Source organism: Selaginella moellendorffii, unplaced genomic scaffold (assembly GCF_000143415.4).
Source record: "Selaginella moellendorffii unplaced genomic scaffold, v1.0 SELMOscaffold_23, whole genome shotgun sequence".
Lineage (NCBI taxonomy): Eukaryota > Viridiplantae > Streptophyta > Lycopodiopsida > Selaginellales > Selaginellaceae > Selaginella > Selaginella moellendorffii.
The window spans coordinates 641487-660017 of NW_003314284.1; the positions used below are offsets into that span (position 1 = coordinate 641487).

The following is an 18531-nucleotide window of genomic DNA, read 5'->3' on the forward strand; positions in this document are numbered from 1 at the left end:
CTCACTCCCACCTAAAGCCCTTAACCCCCAATCCCAACCTTAAGTTGGTTTAGAAGCACCACTAGAGTGTTCCTTTAAGATTAATTCCTAAATCTCACTATCCCTATTATACTCAATTTTGGACTTGATTTCGGACTTGACTTTAGATTTACTTTCGGATTCAATTTCAGACCCAATGTAAAACTTGATCTTGAACTTAGTCTCAGACTCAGTTTCAGACTTGGTCTTAGACTCAGTTTTAAACTCGGTTTCAAACTCGGTCTTGGACTTGGTCTTGGACTCAGTCTTGAACTTGGTCTTGAACTTGATCTCGAACTCAGTCTCATTTTATGAACTCTTTATCATTTCGATTGTGGTTTTAGGGATCCTTTAGTTTACAACACCTTGGGGAGTTGGTTCCTTATAACTCCACAACCTATAAAAGAAGTTCAATATTCATATCAAACATCTCTTTTTAATTTTATGACTTGTTGACCATGTTTGGGGGCATCCCCCCACTTAACAATATGCCTAAGTCATCCTCCCTAGATAAGAGCCCATGAAAACAAGATTGTAAAAAACCAACTCTTTGAGGTGTCAAAGGCTAAAAGATCCCTAAAAGCATGACCAAAATAATAAAGAGTTTATCAAATGAGACTGAGTCTAAGATCGAGTCAAAGACCAACTCTAAGACCGAGTTCGGGGCCAAGTCCGAGATCAAGTTCGAGACTGACTCCAAGACCGAGTTTAAGACTGAGTTCGAGACCGAGTCCGAGATCCGAGATTAGGTCCGAGATCAAGTCCGAGACCGAGTCCAAGATTGAGTCTGAGACAAAGTTTGAGGTTAGATCCGAGTTCGAGTCCGAGACAAAGTCCGAGGTCGGGTCTGAGATTGAGTCCAAGGTTGAGTCTGAGATCAAGTCTGAGATTGACTCCAAATACTAATATGGGGTGAAAGCCCAAAGCATATGTCTCCCGAGGGGGGGCAGAGCTGCAGAGGGTTCCAAAAGTATAGTAGGGATAGTGAGGTTCAGGAACCAGTTTTGAAGGAACTCTTTAGTGGTGCTTTTAAACTGACTTGAGGTTGAGACTGAGGCTGAGGGGCCCTTGGGTGGGAGTGAGCATGGACTTGAGGGGCCACCCAAGGAAATGCTTAAAAGTAACTCCCACTTCCTAAAAGGAAACCGACTGCAGTGCTCTTGGCTCATGTTGAGAGATGCCCCATTTGAGTACTTTGTGGTTTATTGGTCCTTGCCCTCCTTAAGGACTTGGGCCTTCCCTTTATGATGGAAATGGGGGAATAGAGGTACCCATACCAGGCTGTTAAGCCATGGTGTTTCGCCATGGTGAAATACTTCTCGAGGATTGACCTAAGAGGAAGATATTAAGAAGACAATCTATTAGGCAAGGTATGGAAGTTTTGAGTTTCTAATGATGCCCTTTGGGCTGTGCAATGCACCAGCAATGTTCTTAGCATTGATGAACCATATTTTTGTACCTTACTTAGAGCATTTTGTGGTCATCTACATTGATGGATATCTTGATTTATAGCAAAACGCTAGAAAAGCATGTCGAACACTTGACGAAGGTGTTTGAGAAACTAAAGGAACACCAGCTGTATACTAAAAAGAGCAAATATAACTTTGCTCAACAAAAGGTAAAATTTCTCGGGCATGTGGTAGGCAAAGATGGGCTCAAGGTGGACCCTGAAAAGGTCCAAACAATCTAGGAATGGGAATGACTATTGAATGTACACAAGTTAAGGGCATTGTTAGGACTATGTAATTACTACTGAAAGTTTTCAAACACTATTTGAGAGTACCTCTACCTTTAACGGACTAAACAAGAAAAGAAAAGATAGTATAGTATGGATAACAGAATGCGAGGTGGCATTTATCCATCTTAAAAGAAGTTGAGGAAGGCTCCCGTGTTGGCATTACTAAACTATGGTAAAGATTTTGAGGTAGAAATGGATACTTCAGACTTTGTGTTGAACGCAGTTTTGAAGCAAAATAACCATCTAATAGTGTTCTTCTCAAAGAAGTTGAACAAAGTTTAACAAAAATGGTTTACCCACGAGAAGAAATTGTTTGCGGTGATCAAAACACTCAAGGAGTGGTGACATTACTTTGGGAGACACTTCAAAATTTACACAAATAATATGGCAATGAAACACTTGTTGTCATAGCCCGACCTGAGAGGGAAATAGGGTCGGTGGGCCAATGTTTTAGATGAGTTTGATTGTGAGATTCTCCAAAGATTTTGGAATCTCTTTGTTGATAATCTTGCAGATTTAGTTGAGCATCAAGATTCAAGGTCTTCCATAGCATTGGAATATCACCCAGCGATCCAGGGATTGTGCCAAAGAGTGAATTGGTGCTGACATTCAGTGAGATGAGGTGGCCAAGTGATGCCAAGCAATTCATATAGACAACTAGTGCACTGTCCATGACTGTTGATTCGCAGCTGGGTTGCCTCGGGCTGTGGACCTGTCCACCAATGTACTCTTGGACTTGCTTCACTTTGGCGCTTCCAGGGCCTCTAGAGCTAGGACCTCTTCCATGCATCACTGATCCGTGATTGCAAAGCTTCACGGATGCTTGAAGGGTCTTCGATGTGATAATGGGGTGTCTCGGCCTGGAGAGTTTGGGAACATGATAGATCTTTCAAGCTAGTAGATATTGAAGATCTCCAGGCCTGCTGCAGTTCCACGTACATGAGCACTAAATGAACTTAGCAACGGCAAAGCAAGAATGGAGCTGTGGAGCATCCTGCCTTTGTAGAGATCTTTGGAGACCGTTCTCTCTTATAAAATAGAAGATTTATTATTTGTATTATTTTATTTAGTTAACAGCTCGTTGGTTTAGTTTATTTGGAGCTTTTGTGAATGCTTGCCATCCAAATATTTTGTGTAGACATTTGTGATGTGCTCTTGGTATAAGGTTGACTTGTAGAGTGGCGGGTTTTGCTCATCAATAAGTTCTGGCAGGGGTCCTATCACAGCATCCCGTGATGGATTGCAAAATGCCACGATGGAGAGACGAGTTTGATCAGGCTGGACAAGGACTCGGTGCTCAATGCTCTTGTATTTTCCATTGCTCAAAATCTGGCATGGAAACGAACAAAGCCATGATAAAAATCAATCCAAGTCACTTACTTCAAGCTGATCAGCGATGTTCACAATGAATGCATTCTTTATAGGCTTCAAGTCGTACCAGAGATCACCCTTCCTGGCCTGGAGTCCGCCAACTTGATCTTCAAACAGGATTGTCAAACCGCCACTATCGGTGTGGCCATTCATCCCAAGAGCAAGGTCGGGATTTGGGCACGGCGGATAGTAATTTGATCGCAAGATCATCTCCGAGTCTCCAAACGATTTCGCGAGGCAGTTTGAATCCAGCCCGAGTCCTTCAGACAAAGCAGACATCAGAGTCTGACTCAGATGTCTCACGCTTGAAACATAGCTGGAAGCGAGCCTCCTGCAGTATCCAAGAAACCAAGCAATCTCATGAAATCCAGATTAGTCAAGCTCATTTACTTGTAGCAGGCTGGTTTTTCCGGCCACGGATGCTCTTTTTCTGTGTTTGAAAAGTAGTGCTGGAAGTGATCGTGCCACTCCATATGAGTCTCTTGAGAAGGTGTCATACTCGTGCAGTACCGCACGGGCACAAACACCTCCTCCGTATAATACTTCATCTTCTCCTCAATAGGAAGATCAAAGAGCTCAAGCACTCCATAGACCATGCCTTGCATGGTTGCAACAGGAATCCCGTGGTTGATCACCTGCATGTGACATCATATTATGAATGATCCTTTTGAGCAGGTACACATCAAAATACCTGAAAGATGCCCCATTCACTCGAAGCCTTGCACAAAGTTTGAACAAATTTCTCTTGGTCACTCTCCAATGCAGCCATGTCAATCACAGGGATCTCCACTCCAGGAACGATCAAATGCTTCACAGCTCGGTGGCTGGGAGGTTTGATATAACGGCCAGGAATGGTAACGAGGCCATTATCCATGAGAGCTTTGACACCCTTTGGAAGAACATCAGTCTGCTGATTGACATTTGCAACAAAGGAAGGCATAGCTACAAAATTAGGAGGAAACAAGATGAACGAGGTTGCATAGAATTGGTGGGTTTATATAGTTGATTTTTCATGATGTTAAAGTCCAAGTTGGTGGCCGCGAAAGATCTTCTTTCTAGGTGGCAGCCCACGTGGCCATCGCCTCAATTCCTTAAAACATCACGTCTTTTCTTTTTCGAGACTCTGGATAGTAAGCGACGAAGCCAGCAGCAGCAGCGAAGGAGGGAGCCGACATCGCGGCTTCGATTTTCTACATCCATCAGTCACGAGATTACCGAAATAACATAAATAGATAGTTGTAAGCATGAGACCGATGGATGCGATTGAAAATTAGAGCTACATCTTGCAGATCTTCCTGGTCTTCAGTCCTTGTTGTGCGCTGCTTGGACACAATTTCTTTCTGGAAGAGCCGGGTAGAAAAACTAAGAAAGACTGTGAATATGTTCTCTTTCGATTTGAATTTCTTCCATACTTTAAATATATATGCTCTCCACTCTTATTTCAATCTAAAGTTTAGCTTAGGATCATGGTTGGGACGATCAAACACCTCTACAACAGTCAATGGATGGTTGCATTGGCAAGTTTCTTCCTCATGATCTCCACGGGAGGAGCACTCAACAATTTCAGCCTCTTCTCGCAGCATCTCAAGCTGTCCCTCGACTACAACCAAAAAAATATCAACACCATAAGCTTATTTAAGGACGTTGGCACCAGCGTCGGGATTCTCTCCGGCCTCGTCTATGATCTCACCGGGCCCTGGGTCGTGCTCCTCCTTGGATTTGCGCTAAACTTTGCTGGATACTTCACGATATGGCTGGCTACAACGCAGAGAATCGCACACCCCCATGTCTGGGAACTGTGCTTCTATCTCTTTATGATCGGCGCATCGGCAGCCTTCACCACCACCGCTGTTCTTGTGGCCTGTGCCAAGAATTTCCCCAAGAACCAGGGCATGGTTCTTAGTCTTCTCGACAGTACGCAGGGATTGAGCGTTGCGATATTCACGCTGCTTTACCAGGCCTTCTTCTCTCACAGTGACGATTCATTCGTTCTCTTGCTGGCCTGGTTTCCATCGCTCTTGTGCCTTCTCTTCGCGTTTTTCATTCGATCCGTCCCACTCGACGGCCGCTACAATGACTCGAGAACGCTCTTCGTCTTCGTGTCAGTAACTTTGATCCTGGCTGGATATCTCATGGCTATTATCATCCTCCAGCACTTCGTGCGCCTAGAATCTCGGATCATCAAGGCCTTCTTTTCCATTATGCTGATCATTCTCTCCATCCCAGTTCTTGTGGTTCTGAGACAGGAATCCAAAACCCTCCGGCATCGCCATCGCGAAGAAGTTGATGTTGATCTAGTGGAGAACGCAGCGATAGAAACTCCTCAAACAGATTATCAAGACGTAGATCCTCCGGATCATGGGGCAGACGCCGCTGCTCCAGCTATCGCCTCGCACATTTCGATCTTCTTCTTTAAAGGATCGCCCGTCAAGCGAGGAGACGATTTCACAATCTTCCAGGCGCTCTGTAGCATCGACATGTTTCTCATCTTCGTGGCTTCAACCTGTGGCATTGGCGCTGTGCTAACAGTGACCAACAATTTCGGCCAGATTGGAACGTCCCTTGGCTACTCCCAGGCCGGAACAAACACTTTCATCGCCCTCCTTAGCATCTGGGACTTCATCGGTGGCGTTGGCGTTGGCTTCATCTCGGATATATGCCTCGCCAGCTATGGCGTCGCAAGGCCCTTCTTCCTGTGCCTGGTTCTCTTGCTTCTGTCGCTTGGGAGCTTGATAATCGCTCTTGGGCTTCCCGGAGCGCTCTTCTACGGCTCGGTTTTGATTGGGTTGTCAATCGGTGGCCAGTGGTCGGTTCTTTACACCATGATAGCGGAGATCTTCGGGCTCAGGTTCTATGGGACGCTCCAAAATGTAACTTACGTCGCTAAGGCGCTGGGAACTTATGTTTTGTCCGTCCGGGTGGCAGGAGTTTTATACGACCGCGAGAGTAAGCTTGGACCGAGCAATGGAAGTCTGGATGGTGATGAGCTCCTTTGCCATGGACCACATTGCTACAGAACAACCTTCTTTGTCATGGCTGGAGTGTGCTTGTTTGCATCCATTGTGAGCTTGATCTTGTCCATTAGAACAACAAAGTTTTATAGTGTCACTCTTCGAAAGAGATTAACTGGTTAATAAATGTTAGCTGCTGAAATGAACAGTAAACTTCTATAAGGCCATAAATATTTTAAGCAATTACTCACTTGAGTTATTATTTTAAATGCAAAGTCAAACCAGCCTATTGATGGTTGATGTTTTATGGAATAATTTCTCAATAAGACAGATAATCATGCAAAAGAAAGACCATGAGATTCTCTTGTATGCAATGGATATTAATATATATGATCAAAAAGTAAAAAATTGTAACAATCATTAGCAAATATTTACTATTTAATTTGGTGAAATTAAATACAGTGTAAGACTTCTTTTGGTAGATAAAGTGATTAGAAGCAGTATACAATAATCTTCATGATAATAAATTACATGAAAAATTAGAAACTCAAAAAGTAAATAATAATTAACTAACTATAAAATAGAGAGAGCATAGGAAAAAAATTATAATGAAGATTGCCACATGGCAAGTTGCCCAAAGACAAATACAAAATCTATTTACTAACACTAATGCTTTAGTTTTAAAGTATATTATCTTGAATATTAAACAGACCTTTGAAATTTTCATTATTTTGCATTTTTAATAAGAAAAATCATTTGCTGCACTTTGCATGTAGCAATGTTTGGTTATAATAGTGTCATTCCTGTTTACTATTATTGAATAATCTAAATGATCAATAATTATAAATACATTTATAACTTACAGGTTTGCTCAAGCAATCCAAAGTATTCAATTATAATAATTTACTCTTTATAAACTCTTTAATTATAAATTTAGGTTGTAATAGCTAAAGGGCTATTTAATTTTACCATTATCTAAGACTCTTAATTGATGTATATTTCATAATGACAATTTGGTTCCATTCTTCAGACAAAATCTATAAACAAAGTTCATCATTGAAATTTCTGTTTGTAATCGCTCCACAACTGATCCACACTCTTTCCAGTCAGATCCTGGAAGTAGTTTTCACTCCACCCGTCATAGAGCTTCTTGTTAAGCTCTGCCACAAAGCTCGGATGGAGATCGTTGACATAGTTTAGAAACAGTGCAGTCACGGTATACCCCTCGTCCCAGTGGCTCCCCGACCCCACAAACCCATTGGTCGACACACCTAGCTTAGCCTTGAGCCTCATAAAGTCGGCAATCCCCTCGATCAGTCCCTGCGGCGCCCGGCTCCCGTCCTTGCCGAACCACTGCCAAATGTGAGTCATCTCGTGGTACAAGACGCCTCGGAGCTCAAAAACCAAGTCTCCAGTGAAAGTAGCAACAAACTGTGCGCTGAGATGGATCTCCACACCAATGGCGTAGGCCACCCCAGCCATGTCGTCCACTGTGAAGTGGATGGTGTCAATCTCCTTCTTAGGTGTGTCGGGGCTCCTATACTCGAAGCCAAGCTGGACGAAGGCCATGGCGTCGGCGAGGATGGAGAGGGCTCCATCTACTCCCATGACAGAGTTGAAGCGCTGGCCTCCTGGGGATTCTGGGGTTGTGTTGGCGCCTGTGATGGAGGTGCCTTGAGTTACCTGGAATGTTGCTAGGATAATGAGGAGAAAAATTGCCATTTTCTTTATGTTTTTCTTTTCCTTCTTATATCATTTGAGTTATTATTTCAAATGTAGAGTCAAACTCGCCCATTGAATAATTGTCTATGTTTCCTGGGATAGTTTCTCAATAAGACAGATGATAAAACAGTTATTTACTTTATTTTTCCGGCATCTTTCCTAAGGGTAGACCCCATTGTTAATCAAAACGATGAGAAAAACAAAGGGTGGCACCTGCAAACAAAAGAAAGTTTTAGAAACAAATCGCAAAAGGGAGAAAACTTTCGGGACAAAGAGAAAATCTCACCACCAAGTCTACTAGAGCGCTCAATTAGCATGCGAGAGGCACTAGGATTGATACTCTCTACATTCCTTTTCTTTCTCTTCTTTGTTTTCGTATGCCCTTAATCTTTGCCAGATCGCCTGGAGCCGGAAGAGCTCATCCATCTCCTCCTCACCTGCACATCCCTGCGATTGGTCGATGGTGGTAGGAAGCTCCACGCCCATATCTCCCGTCTGGGCCGCCTTGAAAGGGATGGGCGTCTCGCGAGTCACCTCATCGACATGTATGGCAAGTGCGGGCATTTGGACGATGCCAAGGCTGTGTTCTAAAGCCTTGACGCGAGTAAGGGGAGCTCTCTCTCGTGGAGCGCGCTCATCACGGCTTACGGCTCATGTGGATCGATCGGAGGGGCTGTTGGCCTGCTGGACGAGATGGAGGAGCAGGGAATTCTCCCGGATCAAACCGCCCTCTTGACAGCGCTCAATCTTTGCTCCACACACGGCGCTCTCGCGGGGGCATTGTGGTACACAAAATAATAGCGGATCGTGGGCTGGAGAAGAATGTGATCATCTCAAATGCGATTATCAACATGTATGGAAAATGCGGCCAAATCGACCAAGCCAGAGCTTTCTTAGATAGAATGTATTTCCGAGACACAGTGTCTTGGAACGCCATTGTTTCTGCATATGCCCAAAATGGGCATCAGTCGGATGCAGTGAAAATGCTCTTTGTCATGCAGCTCGAGGGTGTCAAGATTGGAAAAATCGGATTCGTTACACTCCTCAAGACTTGCTGCGACCCAATGTTCCTGCAGACCGGCAGACTCATTCACTCTTGTCTTGCGGAGGATGGTCTCCATGAGACGGACGTCACCACCGGAACGAGCCTCGTTCATATGTATGCAAAGTGTGGCAGAAGCGCGAGAGATTTTTTAGCGGATGAGCTGCAAGAACAAGTTTGCATGGTCTGCCTCCCCATTTGTAGGAAACACGCTGATAACCATGTATGGGAGGTGTGGCAGCGCAGATGAATCGAGGAGAGTTTTCCAGAGCATGGATTGTCCAGACGCAGTCGCCTGGTCGTCGATCATTGCAGTTCTCGCGGAGCAAGGCAATGGAAAAGGACTGGAGGCGATGGTGTTTCTTTGGCGCATGCAGCTAGAGAGCGTGAGGCCGAACAACGTAACTCTCGTGGCGGCGCTCAATGCGTGCCCGTCCCCGGCGTTTCTGCGCGGGGGGCGGGGGGGGGGGGGGGGGGGACAGATTCACCGTGGAGTCCGGCTATGACTCCTCTGACAAGATCGTGGGGAACGCGCTCGTCAACATGTTTGCAAAGTGTGGGAGCTTGCTTGATGCACTTCGCCAAGATCTCTCACAAGGATGCGACGTCGTGGAAAGCCTTGATCACGATCTACGCACAGAACCAGCATGGAAAAATCGCACTCGATTCGCTAAAACACATGCAGCTAGAAGGATTCCGGATGAACAAGCACACTTCCGTAAACGCTATCATTGCCTGCACGGAGATCTACTCCTTGAACGATGGCAAGCGAGTCCACGGCTGGATTCGCGAGAGGGGAAGGGAGCTGGACGTTCTACTCGGCAACGCAGTGGTCAATCTCTACAGCAAATGCGGGAGCCTGGACGCTGCGTACGCGATGTTCTTCCAGCTGCGAAGAGAAGACGTGATAACCTGGAGTGCAATGGTGGGAGCCTACGCTCGCCACGGCCACGCGGTGTGAGCTCTCACGCTCTTCGGAGTGATGCAAATGGGATCCGGCACCATGCCAAACTCCATCAACTTCGTCAGCGTCCTCTCGGCGTGTAGCCACGCCGGGCTCTAGGACGCTCACTGCAGCTTTGTGTCGATGAGGAGCGACTATGGGATCCCCCCCGCTGCGAAGTACTACGTGTGCATGGCCGATCTTCTCGGGCGATCGAGGAGATGGTACGTTTCGTGGTATGCTCTCCAGTGGAGGGCGATGCCGTGGTGTGGAGGGCCGTGCTGGCGGCTTGCAGAAGCCTCGGCAAAGTTGAGATTGGGAACCGAGCTGTTAAGCGGACTCGTGATTTAGAAAACAAGCGGAAAAGAGAAGATAAGCGAAGCAATCCTGACATACCCGGTATGAGAACGTCTGAGTTCCAACGTACGTAGAAGAGTTCCACTTCTTCTTTTGCACGAGCATCCAGCTCTCTCTGAATTTAGTGCTATCGGGCCGTAAGTTTGGATCTGAAAACAGCGTCAAGTCAGCGTGCTCTTTCAACACAGTGCAACAAGACGAAACAAGTCATATCGTCTTCTATTTCAATACCAGGATGTTCGTTTGTATTTGAGATCATCCTTGAGACTTGTCAGTTGACTGATCGCTGGGTCCGCTCCTTCTGCATCCATGCTGGACGCTCTTTTAAGAAGAACAAAGGAAGCAAGCTGGAAGCATTCACCAGAATTGCTCCAGCTTCTCTTTTTGTTGCTTGATGGTCACCCATAGTTGCACCAGCACAGCAAGCTCCATGAGCAGCAAAGATCCTACAATCAGACGAATCCTGAGGAGCTTTACACTCAAGTCCATGTCTGCGGATGAGAAATGCAGATAATTGAAGCACATACCAGTAGAGTGAGCTCGTGGGAGATTATTTTGTTGCCCGCATGAAGCGCAGATCTTGAAACGGTGACCCTTTGGGCAGGACACGAAGGCACCCAGCATTGGACACAGCACAGCCGCTTCCAGCAGCACGAAGCCAAATGCAGCTACCTGGATCCGCCATATTCGAGATTTACAAGTCTGCTCGTTAAGCCCTAGGGATGGCAGGCTTCTCATTCTCATTCGGATATTCGTTGGGGCGGGCGGAGCAATAGCTTGAAGCCGGAGAGCCGGCTGCTGGTCTGGGCCTTGCCAGAACTAAAAGAGATACAGTTTATTTGAAAAGCCGAATGCAGCAGCGTCTGGGCTGAGGTTCGATTTCATCCAATTGTTTGCATATGTTTGTAACTTGACTTTCGATTTTCTTCAGGATCAAGACGCCTGAGAGTCGCTTGGCATCTCTATATTCGCAGCAATTTCGAACCGGTTCGTGAGGCAAAGGCCAAGACTTGTTATTTAAGGCGTTCTCGAGCCAGCCGGATCCACAGAGCTGTGACAGCTAGCATCTGGTGCATTGTCAATCCATACTGAAGAATCTCAATTGAGGCTATGGTGTTCCAGCTCCCCATTTAACCATGTACATACCCTATAAAATCTCTCTCCTGATCTTGTTCCAGGGTACTGCAGCTGGCGGCACACCTGAGATTGTTGCGGATAGAACCACCGGATTGCTTAGCCCGGTTGGGAAAGAAGGCGTTTCCGCTTCAAATGGCACAGTTAAAAACGAGCATGGGTGCAGCCGGGTCCGGCAACGGTTCCTCGTATTGCAAATGCACTGAGACAGATATTACAGCAGCAGCAGTGAGCACATTTGGCTTCTGCTTCTCGAGCATCACGTACATATTAGTGCTGGGCCAGCATGTTTGTACAGGAGGCGGGTAGGGTCTCCCAGGCATAGATATCCTTTGGGAACAAACAGAAGTCGTGTTGTACCGAACAGATCGACCATGCAGAACCAATTCGGTTGAATGTGGATGTCGGCTGTCATACTTTGGAAGGTTTCTCAGGCGGCTGCAACAGGCGCACAAAGACCATAGCATCCCTTCCCTTGGAAGATTAATATAGCCTTCTGCTTATGCCCAGCCAGGGCATAGCATGAGAATGGTCTAGGAAGAGGTTACGAGCCCAGCATGGTTCGGTTGGCTTCAGCCATATGTATGCTGCCAGCATTGCATTTGCAGTCTACATTTTCCGTAACTTGCTTGCTCTGAGCGTAGCCACCTGACATGCTGCATTGTCGAATTCTCCGCAGCGATTCACATACAGAGTTTCCATTATTTTTATCTGCAACCAAATTTCCAGGTTCGTTTTGATGATTTGATTTTTTGGATAATCAAGGAAATTTATCTAGGACAGCTTATATACTTATTAATTTCACACGTTTCCTTATGGAATTAAGACCACACCATATACGCAATTAGTGTTTTGGTTTTGGGCGCGGAGGTTCATCAGATCCATCGATTGCACATGGTGTAGCCTGGCTCATGCTGAGGTCGTGCCAAACTTGGAGGTACGGGAATAGCCGGAGTACACGGGCACGCTCACTCTCCCTCAAAGCGCGAAACACAGACCTGTATAAACAAAAGCATATATAGAACGCTTACAAACAGCGGGAGATTCACCTGATAAACACCATCACGGGCATGGTGTTGATGGGAACACTTAAGCCAGCGATGCTGTCATGGTCCGTCACTATGGCTCCCAGACGTGGAGTCTCTCCGAAAGGTCCTCCACTGCTACTACTTGCACCTCCAGCTTTGAGACAGTTTACACATCGTTTGACGCACACGACATTAGATTCGCCTTTCTTCTTCTGGTGCTTCTGCACGGCGTAAGTTGTATCAGCCGACTCATTCACTCGTGCCAGCTTCTCGAACACAACATGCTCCGCACAGTTCTCGAAGTCGCGGCCCTTACTGGGCTTGGCCTCTTTATCCTCGTCGAGAAGTGCCAAGTGGAGCCTGGAATGGGTGTCATCATCAAAAGCTGAGACTTGAACTCCCAGCCTCTTCTCCACATCCTTGATGCTTACTGGATTTGGCCTACCGCCTGCCATGTCCATCCTCAAACGAACGTTAGCACCCACAACTCTCGTTCCTTGTTCCGTGATTCCACAGCACAACACATCGCTCACTTGCCCCTTCTTTGCATGCTCAATAGGAGCCTGGCGAACCAACATCCCCAAGTGCAAAATGCGCAGGAAATGGATGAATGCGTCCCCATCGCCGAGACCTGGAATACCTTGCAATGCATTCCACAGCTTCTGAGCATCGGCAAGGTTCACCTGCTCAGAATCCTTTGAGGCCATGGCTTTTTGAGAAACGCCGTCCTGCTGAAGGTTTATTTATCAGATGACTCGGCGATCGTAAAGAGAGGGAGAAAAATAAAAAGAAATGTTTGACACGTCTCATGCACAAATTGACATTCCATCAGAAAGCTATTATGTCACGCTTGAAGTTGTGATGGCGATTGAGGCCTCCAACTTGTCAGTTGATGATCTACTTCTTTAGTTCCGTCTCTGACTGCAGAAAGGTCGAGTGCTACGATGCTCCACTCAGTTTTGTGCCAATGAAAAATAAAAACTTTTAACTCATGTGCTTACCCTACAATGCTTAGCATGATCGATCTAGCTTAAAGTTCGTCAGCTGGATTTTGGAGAGGCGAAGACGGAACCTTTCTCGCGTTAAACGCACCTCTAAATCTTGAAATGCTGGGCAGACCTTGAATGAGCTTCGAAAAATTTCTAGTACCTGTTTTTGCTAATGCTCACTCTTTGAAGCTTGCACTTCTCCTCTTTGTTTATCATTTCCTTTTCTTTTTGAATTTGCCATGCATTAGTTTCCTGAAATCTGTGGTAAGTGAATAGCAAACCTTGGTTTTCTATATGCCCAGGCCCTTCTTGCCCAATCTTGGTTTCTTTTTCTTTGGTGCAGAAACACCAGATCTGCTCGTTGAGTCTCCATCTTCCACTCCCACATCTAGTCAAAATCGACATAAACACAAATGTCCACTGTCACTGGCCATGTGAAAGTCTCTCTCTCTCTCTAAATATAATCTTCTAACAACAGCAACGACGACTTTGTGAGTACCTCACTGCCACCACAAACCTGCACGATGTTCTTGCCATCGTTGAACCCGTCCCCAATTCTGCCTAGTGGTAGATAAGATGATGCCCTTAGTGGGTCCTTATGGCGTGTTATTATTGTATATATGGCAACTGAACGAGGGTCAGTATAATCAATCTACGCTGTCCAGGCTATATATTGTTATTGCAGCCCTCCAGGGGCTTTCTATCCGGCATCTCTTGACTTTGCTTGTTGTCTCCAGTGTGAGTTTGTGGTTCGCCCACTGTCCTCAAGGCTCTCAATGTTGGAGAGAAGCTGACTATGAATGAAGTGCTTGTGTCCCCAAACGCGCGCTACAAGGCTTGCTCTTGCTCATGAGCAATGACGGCGATGTCATAGCAAGTAGTTGGCTTAGGGTGTAAGGGATAGGATCCTAACAATGGTATTGGAGCCCAGTTCGATTCTCGTGGCTGACGAGTGGGGCAGGAATATTCTGAAGGAATATTCAACATGGTGGATCTAGAGGGAGAACCAAGGTTTGGTAGACCCTAAGAGAAGGACCATGGTGACTAAGTATGATCGCGGACAATCATTCCCTGACGAGGGGGAAGATTGTTAGGCACCAGGTCAGAATAATAAGATAAAGAAAGGTAATGATCACCCCTTTAGCCAGTTGACTTAGGGTGTAAGGGATAGGATCTTAACATTGGTATCAGAGAAGAAGGTTGAAGACGCCAGTGGTGGCTACTATTTAACACTGCATGAGGACGCCACTGATTGAAAAGGAGACCATTGATATTGTTCTGTGGCAGAATGGGATTAGCGAGGCAGAAAGACCTGAATATCAGCTGGTTGTTACCAATGATCCCATGCTCTATGTCATGGTGGATGGCAAAACTGTGAACATCATTCTGGAATGAGTGCCTGACTCGAATATGTGTATGTACTTTGGGCAATGTCAAGATCTCGACATTGCAGAATTTGGACGTTTACATATATATGGTCTACCTGTTCTTTTCGTTGCTGGCCAAGATCAGCACAAAAGAGAAGAAATCTTAAGGTATGGCCTCTCCATGTACTCTTCAATATTTTGTTTCTTTATTCCTTCACTACGATCTGCTCATATCTATCTGTAGGCAGCAGGGGGAACAACCACTGCTTGGATGTTGGACATTAGTTTGGGGACTGGGTTGCTTCAAGCATCACTCTAGACTATGGCGAGGAAGAGACAGACATTTTTCCATTCCATCTCAGTTAAAAACCACATGCCTATTCATCTAGAACAGAATTTGAACAACTCCTGGTCATTTCAGAAATAGAGGCAACGAGAGTCAATAGCTATCTCAATCGATTTCACCAGAGCAGCCAGACCTGGAGACCATCCCAGTTAAGGAGACAATGCTACACTGAGACCATTGGCCCCAATGATAGAATTGAGTTTTGTCACCCATGCGCCTGAAAGGTTTTGGATTAGGGAAAGAAATAGGCAAACTGCCTAGAGTTTCGAGATCAAGGATCTACATCGGAATTTAAATAGAATCAAAACACCGTGTACCTGAGAGTTCAAGGGTCGGGATGAGAAACGTCTAGACTGCCCTCCACGGTTGCTTCAGAACGATATGCCAAACTTTGCTTGTAGCCATTCCTGAAGAGCTGCATCAAACCTAAACGTTGGATACAGTATAACCTGAAAGCTATTTGAACACGTATTAAATTAAAGAAGAGCGGGCCAAGTAGCCCCCGGTGATCAAACATGTTGTTATAAGCTTTCAAGGATTACTGGCCAATTGCAAGGCTATGGCGAGGAAGAGACGAAGATATTGTTCCATATCTACAGAGGGTGTGAATCCACACACACTCACACACATACGCTGTTAATTGAAAGAGGTTGTTTTCTTCTTTTTTCTTTTGGAAGCTAAGCATTAACTAACTGTAGCAATTGCAGCATTTTTTGTCATTAAAATCTTTAAGAGATATACACTAGGTTGGTAATAAAACACAGTTGTCCATTGCCACTGGCCATGTGAAGCTTAGATGTCTGATGTTACCTCCTTGGTTGCTTTGGTGTATGACAGTACACACTTCACCCACTGACCGATGTTCAATATCATGTGGTTTTTTTCTTTAAAATAATCCTCGATCATGTCTGATTTTTGTCGGGGGAGATTCCATCGACCCTGGGTAACTGCCCGAGGCTACAGTCGCTCGATCTCACGCTCAACGATCTCCAAGGAAAGATCCCGGATTCTCTGGGCCAGCCCTCCATGCTGCAAAGTCTTTCTCTTGATGTGAACTTACTTGATGGTGAGATTCCCTCGAGCCTAGCACGGTGCTCAAGGCTTGAGAAGCTTTCCTGCTGTGGCAATCGTCTCACTGGCCAGCTTCCAAGCTCCTTGGGACACGCCTCTTAATCTCAGCTACAATGGTTCCATACCAAGGGACGTTGTGAATCTCTCAAATTTGGTAGAGCTGCTCCTGGAAGAGGAATGACATCGAAGGAAAAGTTCCAACTTTTCTCTTTCCGCACGACTTGCTGCGAACAAGTTGGAATCATTTAGCTACGATTTCCAGGCCGATGGAGTCGTATGGAGGTTCTGGAACTAGGCTTCCACCAGATAACAGGCAGCATTCCATCGCAAAACTTCATCTACTTGCCAGGTTTTTGAAGCCTCATCCCAGGAATGAAATTTGAGCGCGTTGACAAACTTTGACATGGCATTCAACATGCTGCATGGGAAGTTCCTGTTTCTTTGTCCTTGTGCGTCAACATGAGCCGCATTGACATGGGCGTGAACAATTTCAGTGGCCAGCTTCTGCTGGAAATTTCCAAGCCTGAGCAGCTTCAGTTCTTTCTTATTTCGACCAACAAGCTATACAAGCTTTATTTCGTTAAAGTGAAAATTGTCATTATCCCACTTGTAAAATAAGGTTTCCAAACCTTTATATAGTATATAAATATAACAAAATTCAACTGCATTGAGGCACATGCCATTTTATTTTAAATAAGGAAATGTCTACTCAATCACTTCTTCTCCCCCTGCCACTGCTTCACCTCTCTCTTCTCCTTGTCATCGTTGTTCAATTTCTTTCCATCCTTTTAATATTGGCTCAGTTGCTTCGAGTCTAGGTGGAGCCCAAGTCCCCATTCAATCTTTACTTTCCCCTTATTAATAAAAGAACTACGTAGACTTCCAATAACATGCTGTAACACTTCTAGTATAATGCAAATCCTCTCAAAGAATTGTCTTTTAATATTAATACAATGGCATGGAACCCCATGCCATAATAAGTTACATTTTTAAATAAATACATGCCATCTCAGACTGTTATTTTTTGCCTCCAACGCCTATACAATAATCTTGGAATTTCATCACTCTCCACACTATCAGGATTTAAACTCAATAGTAATGCCATCTCTTCTCTAATACGTCCACGCTCATGTTCAGTGGTCGAAGAACCCATCCGGTTGAGCAGATTATGGAGATGCGGATAGTGCTTGGCTAGACAATATACATGCCATAAATGATGACTGGTGTCTGTCCGATCAAATGGCTTTTGATATACCATTCCATCTGCCATTTGGTTGATTTCTGCAGCCACCTCCTGGACTGGCCAGTTCTCTATCACCATCGCTCCAAGCCGTTTTGCAAGGTCCCCCAGAACATACGGTTTCTTCTCCCTAGTTTCCATACTGCAAGAGATGGGTTGCACTGCATATGTGTGCGTGTTCGCTGCAGTTTTAATCGGCGAGTCATCGATGATGAGGATTTCACTTGACCTAGCAGTCCGGTTCATCACTACAGCCTCTGGCTTGACGAAGATGGGCTTGCTACCCCTCACATGGACCATAGTCAAGCAATCCTCCTGCGTTAGGAGAAAGTCAAATGGTAATATTACTCGCGTCTGATCGTGCATCATCTGTAGCAACGTTAATGCATTGTGGCGCATCATGGATGTCCAAACTCCCAATTGCAAATTGAACCCGGCCCTCTGTTTTAAGTGTCGCATGGTCATTATTAGATCCCGCAGTTTCTCCCGTGTGATTAATGTGAATCTGTCTCTTTTGACCAACTTGCGACCGCAGACTTTGGAGGGTGTAGTGACATTCGAGGACGAGCCACGCTCATGGGAGAAAAGGACATCGTTCAGATAAAAAATGATACAGTACCTTCGCCGTGACTCTGAAATGAAATGCGTCAGCATAAAAAATGGTACAAGTCAATTTTACCATCTACAATATTAGCGAATGGTGCTCCCGATGGTCGTTGAGAGGGTTTTGGTCGAGGAAACGTGAAGGGCGGAAATACTCTCCTCTGCAATGTGGGGTCAATCGCATCCGATGGCGTGTGGGCACATGCCATTTCAGCTGTAGACTCTGGTATAACTGGCTCAACAGTGGCATGGGGTGGTTTCGATGGCGTGTGATCACACGCCATTTCAGCTGGTGCCTCCATTGGCAAAGTGGACATGACCGAACAGGCAGTAGGGGTGGTGTAGGGAGGTTCCAACGGCGCGTAGTCAGACGATTGGGCACACGTTGAGTCCGTTGGAAATGAGGATACGACCGGCTCGGCGGCTGGGGCGGCCTCATGCGGGTCCAATGGCGCCTGGTCACCATCAGTTGGATACGTGGACAAGATTGACTCAGTGGTATGGGCAGCATCAAGTGGAGTGTGGTCAGCTTGCTTGGCGTTGATATGGATAGTAGCCTCCACCAGCTTTGATGACTCTTGCAGGCAAGTAGAGCCCACTGGCGGATCCAT

The 18531-nt window shown here is 45.7% G+C and overlaps 6 protein-coding genes and 1 long non-coding RNA gene across 7 annotated transcripts; 3 read left to right on the top strand and 4 right to left on the bottom strand.

The window, feature by feature from the left end:
* Nucleotides 1-2829: 2829 nt before the first annotated feature.
* On the bottom strand, nucleotides 2830-4067 carry LOC9643053 (flavonol synthase/flavanone 3-hydroxylase). Its single transcript, XM_024679030.1, has 4 exons — nucleotides 3819-4067; nucleotides 3518-3762; nucleotides 3137-3458; nucleotides 2830-3085 (listed from the first exon to the last, which is right to left on the bottom strand). Exons 1-4 carry the CDS (start codon nucleotides 4065-4067, stop codon nucleotides 2843-2845), a joined length of 1059 nt encoding a protein of 352 aa, XP_024534798.1. The 3' UTR covers nucleotides 2830-2842.
* A 526-nt stretch (nucleotides 4068-4593) lies between these two features.
* Nucleotides 4594-6261, top strand: LOC112347701. The gene has a single exon (XM_024679031.1). It carries the CDS (start codon nucleotides 4594-4596, stop codon nucleotides 6259-6261), a length of 1668 nt encoding a protein of 555 aa, XP_024534799.1.
* Nucleotides 6262-7131: 870 nt separating this feature from the next.
* Nucleotides 7132-7800, bottom strand: LOC9656642. Its single transcript, XM_002974005.1, has one exon. It carries the CDS (start codon nucleotides 7798-7800, stop codon nucleotides 7132-7134), a length of 669 nt encoding a protein of 222 aa, XP_002974051.1.
* Nucleotides 7801-8453: 653 nt separating this feature from the next.
* On the top strand, nucleotides 8454-10216 carry LOC112347702 (pentatricopeptide repeat-containing protein At2g27610-like). Its single transcript, XM_024679032.1, has 4 exons — nucleotides 8454-8959; nucleotides 9084-9269; nucleotides 9398-9797; nucleotides 9890-10216. Exons 1-4 carry the CDS (start codon nucleotides 8454-8456, stop codon nucleotides 10214-10216), a joined length of 1419 nt encoding a protein of 472 aa, XP_024534800.1.
* Nucleotides 9557-10886, bottom strand: LOC112347674. Its single transcript, XM_024678960.1, has 2 exons — nucleotides 10670-10886; nucleotides 9557-10588 (listed from the first exon to the last, which is right to left on the bottom strand). The coding sequence occupies exons 1-2, from the start codon at nucleotides 10884-10886 to the stop codon at nucleotides 10500-10502; spliced, it is 306 nt and encodes a 101-aa protein (XP_024534728.1). The 3' UTR covers nucleotides 9557-10499.
* A 62-nt stretch (nucleotides 10887-10948) lies between these two features.
* Nucleotides 10949-12092, top strand: LOC112347675. Its single transcript, XR_002992841.1, has 2 exons — nucleotides 10949-11015; nucleotides 11074-12092. It is a non-coding gene; the product is annotated as an uncharacterized LOC112347675 (long non-coding RNA).
* LOC9656643 lies at nucleotides 12001-13046 on the bottom strand. Its single transcript, XM_024678959.1, has 2 exons — nucleotides 12326-13046; nucleotides 12001-12274 (listed from the first exon to the last, which is right to left on the bottom strand). The coding sequence occupies exons 1-2, from the start codon at nucleotides 13009-13011 to the stop codon at nucleotides 12121-12123; spliced, it is 840 nt and encodes a 279-aa protein (XP_024534727.1). The 5' UTR covers nucleotides 13012-13046; the 3' UTR covers nucleotides 12001-12120.
* Between the last annotated feature and the right edge of the window lie 5485 nt (nucleotides 13047-18531).

Bases quoted from the DNA above. Each gene is read 5' to 3' on its own strand.
- LOC112347701 (XM_024679031.1), top strand. From the start codon at position 4,594: ATGGTTGGGACGATCAAACACCTCTACAACAGTCAATGGATGGTTGCA.
- LOC9656642 (XM_002974005.1), bottom strand. From the start codon at position 7,800: ATGGCAATTTTTCTCCTCATTATCCTAGCAACATTCCAGGTAACTCAA.
- LOC112347702 (XM_024679032.1), top strand. From the start codon at position 8,454: ATGTGGATCGATCGGAGGGGCTGTTGGCCTGCTGGACGAGATGGAGGA. The intron at 8,960-9,083 runs GTATGCAAAGTG...GAGGTGTGGCAG, and splicing joins GGAACGAGCCTCGTTCATAT to CGCAGATGAATCGAGGAGAG. The intron at 9,270-9,397 runs GTGCCCGTCCCC...ATGTTTGCAAAG, and splicing joins CTCGTGGCGGCGCTCAATGC to TGTGGGAGCTTGCTTGATGC.
- LOC9643053 (XM_024679030.1), bottom strand. From the start codon at position 4,067: ATGCCTTCCTTTGTTGCAAATGTCAATCAGCAGACTGATGTTCTTCCA. The intron at 3,763-3,818 runs GTATTTTGATGT...TGTCACATGCAG, and splicing joins GTGAATGGGGCATCTTTCAG to GTGATCAACCACGGGATTCC. The intron at 3,459-3,517 runs GTAAATGAGCTT...TGGATACTGCAG, and splicing joins GAAAAACCAGCCTGCTACAA to GAGGCTCGCTTCCAGCTATG.
- LOC112347674 (XM_024678960.1), bottom strand. From the start codon at position 10,886: ATGAGAATGAGAAGCCTGCCATCCCTAGGGCTTAACGAGCAGACTTGT. The intron at 10,589-10,669 runs GTATGTGCTTCA...GTCTGATTGTAG, and splicing joins CCCACGAGCTCACTCTACTG to GATCTTTGCTGCTCATGGAG.
- LOC9656643 (XM_024678959.1), bottom strand. From the start codon at position 13,011: ATGGCCTCAAAGGATTCTGAGCAGGTGAACCTTGCCGATGCTCAGAAG. The intron at 12,275-12,325 runs GTGAATCTCCCG...TTGTTTATACAG, and splicing joins CCCGTGATGGTGTTTATCAG to GTCTGTGTTTCGCGCTTTGA.